Below are 6,000 nucleotides of genomic sequence, written 5' to 3'. Positions count from 1 at the left end.
TCTACCTATATATATATATATCTATATATATGTATATACATATTATATATACATATATATATATATGTATATATATATATATCATATATGTATATATATATGTATATACATATATATATATATATCATACATATATATATATCTATATATGTATTATATATAGATACTATATATATATCTATATATATATATTATATATATGTATATATATATGTATACATATATGTATCTACATATATGTATACATATATATATATATATATTATATATATATATATATATCCATCTATATATCTATATATATATATATCATAATATATATACACACATCTCTATATATATACATCTATATATATACAACATATCTAATACATATATAACATATATACATTATATATATTATTATATATATTATATATTATATATATATATATATATATGTATTATATATATTCATCGTTATCATCATCATTTTATGTCCATCTTCCTTTCCTGGCAGGGTGGGGCAGTTTGACAAAGATCTAATGAGACCAGATCTCCATCATACTCTAGTGTCTGCTTGGCATTGTTTCTACAACAGGATTCCCTTCAAAAGGCTAACCACCTGACTGGTGCCTTTCTCGTACCATTCCCACTATTGAGGTCACCATGCAGCTCACAATCCAGGGGAAAGGATGTTTTTTCTTCTATGTTAGATGGGGGGTTAAGGTATGAAGCAAGAGGTTGGAGTAGAGAAGGTTCTTGCTGTAGAGGCCACTCACATGGCCACTCACATTTAAGAAAGAGAAAGTGTGACTGAATAAAGGGTATTTCTGAGAAGAAATGTGTGTGTGTGTGTGTATATATATATATATATATATATATATATATATATATAATATAAATACATATGTATGTGTGTGAGTGTGTCTCCTTGTCTTGACATCGCCTGATTGTTGTAAATGAATGTCATTCATTCTAATAGTCTGCAAAATCATATTGGGCCATGAGGAAATATTACCTTGCTTGGAAACAGCTAAGAGTTAACTACAAGAAAGGCATCAGGCCATGGGAAATCTACCTCAATAAACTCTGATCTATGTAGGTATAGAAACGTTTAAATGATGATGATGAAAACAAGCAATAAAGCACATGATACATAATGCTTGGAAAAAGACTAGATGTTCATAGTTGGGATGCTTGTAATCACAGAATGCAGGCTTTATTGAACAGGGTTGACCTGGACATAAATAACAAAACAGTAAAAAAATGCAAAGATCATGGATGGAATAACTTTCAATTCAGATTTGCTGGATCAGGACAGATCTGGTGCTAAATGGTATTTAGTTGTTTAAGAAAAACTAATAATTTTTACGGCAATATAATACAATTTTCCAATTTTTGGAAACAATAAAATTATCTCATCATAACAACATGAAAAATGGTTAGATGTGAAAGAGTGAATAAGGTGAGAAAAAAAAAAGGAACGTACCTGAGGATCACTTCGAAGTGATGCAATGCCACCACCTCCAAGACAGTTATGGAGAACAAAATTCATTGCATTTATCCCAGGCACATCATACCTAAAAAAATATAGTTATCATATATATATATATATATATATATATATACACACACATATTGCTATGCTTGGGAACGGTTATTAATTGCCAATTAAACACACACTCTGATTATTTGATCATCACTTTAGTTTTTATTCCTAAAAAAAAATAATACGGATGAAACTAAAGTGAAGATCAAATAATCAGAATGTGTATTTAACAGGCAAAAAATGACCATCCCCAATTATAACAATCTGTTTCAACACATGGTTTCGTATCATGAAGCTTGCAAAACAAATACATAAACTCATCGTTGCTATCATATCACTGACTCCTATACCTGCGCTTCAAGCAATGTCATTTACTGCATCTCCTGCTCTTTCTCATCTCTGTACATTGGTCAAATGGGACATCACTTGGCTGACCTGTTCGCGGAGCACCTCCAAGACATTAGACTCAGCAATGACACACTGGCCTCACGCCATTTCCACTCTACTGGTCATTCATTACAACGCCTGTCTGTGTTTGAATTATCTTTGCACAGGGGCCATCCAGATTCCAGCCCTCACCGTGAACAGGAATTAATCTTCTCTCTTCGCTCCTCTGCCCCACATGGGCTCAACTCCTCTCCTCTCTTCATCTGATACCTACTTCCTCTCTTCACTCCTACTCACCTTTTCCCTTCATTGATATTCCCCTACATCCACATCCCACCCCTACCCCACCACCACCTCACCCCAAACCCACACCCCACTATCCACACTACACCACACACCACATCATACCACCCCTCACCACTCCATACACACTAGCACTGACCACTTCCCAGCATTCATACCATCATCCACACATCAAAGTCACCAGCCTCTATCCACACACACGCGCACACACACACTCTCACATACACACACGCATGCACACCTTCATTTTGGGGTCACCCGTACTTTATTATCTCCCCTTCTTCCTAGCTCTTCTATCCAACTACCTTTCTCCAACCAGTCGCCATGATTGACCACTAAAGCTACAATTTTTTTTATTCTCTCTTATTCCTTTCTGTTGAAGAGTGTAGGCTTGAAACAAAAGATTTTCTCATCTTCCCAAGCGTCAAACTAATACACCTGCTTGTTGTATATATACCTGTCTTCGTCTTTTGTTTTATTGTAAATTTGAACTATATATATATATATATATGAAGAAATGAGAAGGGACCAGGATACCTGGCAATGCAAGGTTCTCACCAAAATCCATCCATTGTAGTGAAGCTGATTTCTGGAAGTACTGTATGGGTATATATTGTGTGTGTGAGACTGTGTATGTATCGTCATCAACATCATTTAACATCTGCTCTCCATGCTGGCATGGGCTGGATGGTTTGACATGGAGCTGGCTAATAGGGAGTTGTCCAGATTCCAATTGTGTGTCTCCAATTGGCATGGTTTTTATGGCTGGATGCCCTTCCTAATGTTAACTACTTAACAGAGTGCACTGGGTGCCGTATGTGTGTGTGTGTCTGTGTGTCTGTGTGTATGTCTGTCTATCTGTCTGTGAGTATTATTCAATGAAATTCCACATTTTATAATTTGCAATTTTTTCAATTTTACAATATTGAAATAAACTAATACTTTCATGCATTACACAATCATCAGTTCTGTTCCACAGTTGACAGCTGTAGCAAAATGCTTGGATTTATCCTTTAAATACCCTCTAATGGACTCCATCTGGCTGAATTTTAAGCACTGTATTTTGACCAATCAGTATGTGGCTTAGACATCACGGTTTGGTGTTTTTGTTTTTTGGAATGTTATAAACAACATTCCTGTTTTCAGTGAATTCTATTGCCACTCCAGAAATTTTAACATTTCAGTTAAGTCAATGTTCATTTGCTCAACATTACTACCATCCACTAACAGTGGTGGCAGTGGTAGCAGTAGTATTTATTATTATTATCACCTTCATCATTATAATTATCACTGTTATTATAACTGTCCATTTAGAACATTTGAATTTATCAATAAAATTCTTTCCTTTGACTTTTCTCTCAATTTCACTTGTAGTTTGTAGAATAATATAAACTTTATCTGACCACTGTAGTCAGATCGTTGCTTAAAGGTATCTGACAGACATCAGGATCCCTGATTTGCTGTCAGTGCACATGTGAATGTTCCAATAATGCAATCCCAGTCTGACCAACATAAATTTCTTCACAATTCAGGCATTTGATTGATCAAAATACAGTTCATAAGATTCAGCCTGCTGGAGCCCACTGGAGAGTATTTAAAGGATAAAGCCAACCAATTCACTACAGTTGTCAATTGTGGAACTGACTGTCACTACATAAACCTGATGATTGCATAACACATTCTCCAACCAGTCGCCATGTACTAGTCGTACTAGTCATACTAGTTTATTTCGTACTAGTTTATTTCAATATCATAAAATTGTAAAATTGTAAAAATTGCAAATAATTAGATGAAATTTCATTGATTAATGCATTGTTCTATACACAATCATACAAACTTGGATATATATATATATATATATAAATAAATGCATACACACACACACAGTGTTTTGGGATAAAATTGATGACATAAAAATGTCACCTTTTTTTCAAGAACAGCTTGATGTATTGGAGAACAGTGTTGATGGCACTAGAGAACACAAAGCTTAGAATTGTAGTTGGGGAAAAGTTAGCTGACATGGAAGACTGGAAGCCATCTGAATATTGGAAAAAAATTACCATAAATCCTCGAGTATAATCCGCATTTTTTTCCAAAAATTTAAAGGTCAAAATCCCTAGTGCGTATTATACACGAGGTTAAAAATGAAAAATATTTCCTAAGCAATGTTTGAGTCTCTATTTGTTGTCCGGCAATGTTTATTCAGACACATTTTTGTGATATTGGGTGCGAAAATACCTTAAGCTAAGCCTGAAAGCAATGAAGTCATAAAAGAATCATCCATAACTTGCAGTAAGCAACATTTATTAAATGTTATTACTATTATTTCTTTATTTTCTGCAAACAAAATGCACAAAAAAGTTACATGTTTGCATTATGTTATATATACAATAATAATAAAGGTCATTACCGTATACATTTTTACAAATCAAGGACGTTATATAGACCTTCTTGACTCAAGTTAGAGAAGGGGTGCGTATTATACACAAGGTTTAGGTTTTTCAGAGGTACAACCCCCTAAAATTCCCCAGCGTATTATACTCAAGGACAGACTATACTTGAGGATTTATGGTGCCTGTATCATGCTGATTCATGCCGGATTTGGAGGTGCCTGAAGGCAGTGGTGGGAGGTGAGGGGAGCTAATTTGAATAAACTATCATCTCCCATCCATAATTTAATTCATATTTTTCTTTTTTTGGATGGTATATTGTGTTTTCTTTTCCTTTTATGCAAACTATCAAATTTAGAAGAACACCCTGTATGTATATGATCAACACACACAACACACACACATACATCGTCATTATTATTTTATGCTTGCTTTTACATGCTGTGTTGAACATGTTATTTCAATGCAAGTTAGTCCTTACTTGGAGTTACTGCTCTCTTAGATGGGCTGAGAAATATACCTTGCTCTTTCTAGCATGGTTTCTACTACTGGATACCATACCCAATGTGAATTTTTTTTTTTTTTTTGCTTGAGTTTCATGCCTTATATGACCAGATATCTGGTTTCCAAGCTATGTAAATGACTGAGAACAGGACAGCACATTGCAGGCTTCAAGAGGCCTGCAATGTTCGGACGAGTGGGGATTAAGTCAATTACATCAACCCCAGTATTTGACTGGGGTTGATCCTGAAAGGATAAAAGTTAAACTTAGTAGGATTTGAACACGGAATGTAAAGAGCTATAAGAAATTCTGCTAAGCATTTTGTCCAATGTAGTAACAATTCTACCAACTCACTGCCTTACAATGTGAAATGTACATATTTGAAATCTATAAATGCATTTCTTTGAAACAAAAAGGTTGGATTATTAGTTATGATATCTATAACTATCGATACATACCTTGTTACTCTTTCCCCATCATCATCATCTTCAAACAAAAAACTGAAATATTTTTCTACAGCAGATTCAGTAAGTGCAGCTCTTAGGTACGGCAAATATGAAGGATGGCGGGCAACAACTCCTGAACAAGAAAAAAAAAAAAAGATTTATATTTTATATCTGAGATTAGAGAAGTATAATTGAAAATAACGAGATAACAACCTGGTAGTAGTGATGGTGATGATGACAATTATGAAAATGATGACAACGGTGGTGGTAGTGGTTGTCATCATCATCATCATTTTGATGGTGACAGCAACAGCTGCAGTAGTAGTGATGGTTGTGGTAGTTGAAGTGGTCATGGTATTGATGGTGACTTGTGGTGATGGTCAGGTGTACAAACACTGAGGTCTTTCACAGGAAGTGACTCCAAACTATGACAGATAATAA

General features: G+C 34.6%; 1 protein-coding gene across 1 annotated transcript in view; it reads right to left on the bottom strand.

The window, feature by feature from the left end:
* The window catches only part of LOC115222636, a 116,062-nt gene that overhangs the window by 3,010 nt on the left and 107,052 nt on the right, over nucleotides 1–6,000 (bottom strand). Inside the window, exons 17-18 of the mRNA XM_029792950.2 lie at nucleotides 5,572–5,692; nucleotides 1,472–1,562 (exon numbers count right to left, since the gene is read on the bottom strand). Of these exons, the coding sequence (XP_029648810.2) occupies nucleotides 1,472–1,562; nucleotides 5,572–5,692 (212 nt within the window). The remainder of the gene's footprint in view (nucleotides 1–1,471; nucleotides 1,563–5,571; nucleotides 5,693–6,000) is intronic.

This window comes from Octopus sinensis, linkage group LG20 (genome assembly GCF_006345805.1).
Source record: "Octopus sinensis linkage group LG20, ASM634580v1, whole genome shotgun sequence".
NCBI classification, from domain to species: Eukaryota; Metazoa; Mollusca; class Cephalopoda; order Octopoda; family Octopodidae; genus Octopus; species Octopus sinensis.
Note: the sequence above shows the minus strand (reverse complement) of the source record. Positions and strands in the feature narration are given on the sequence as shown.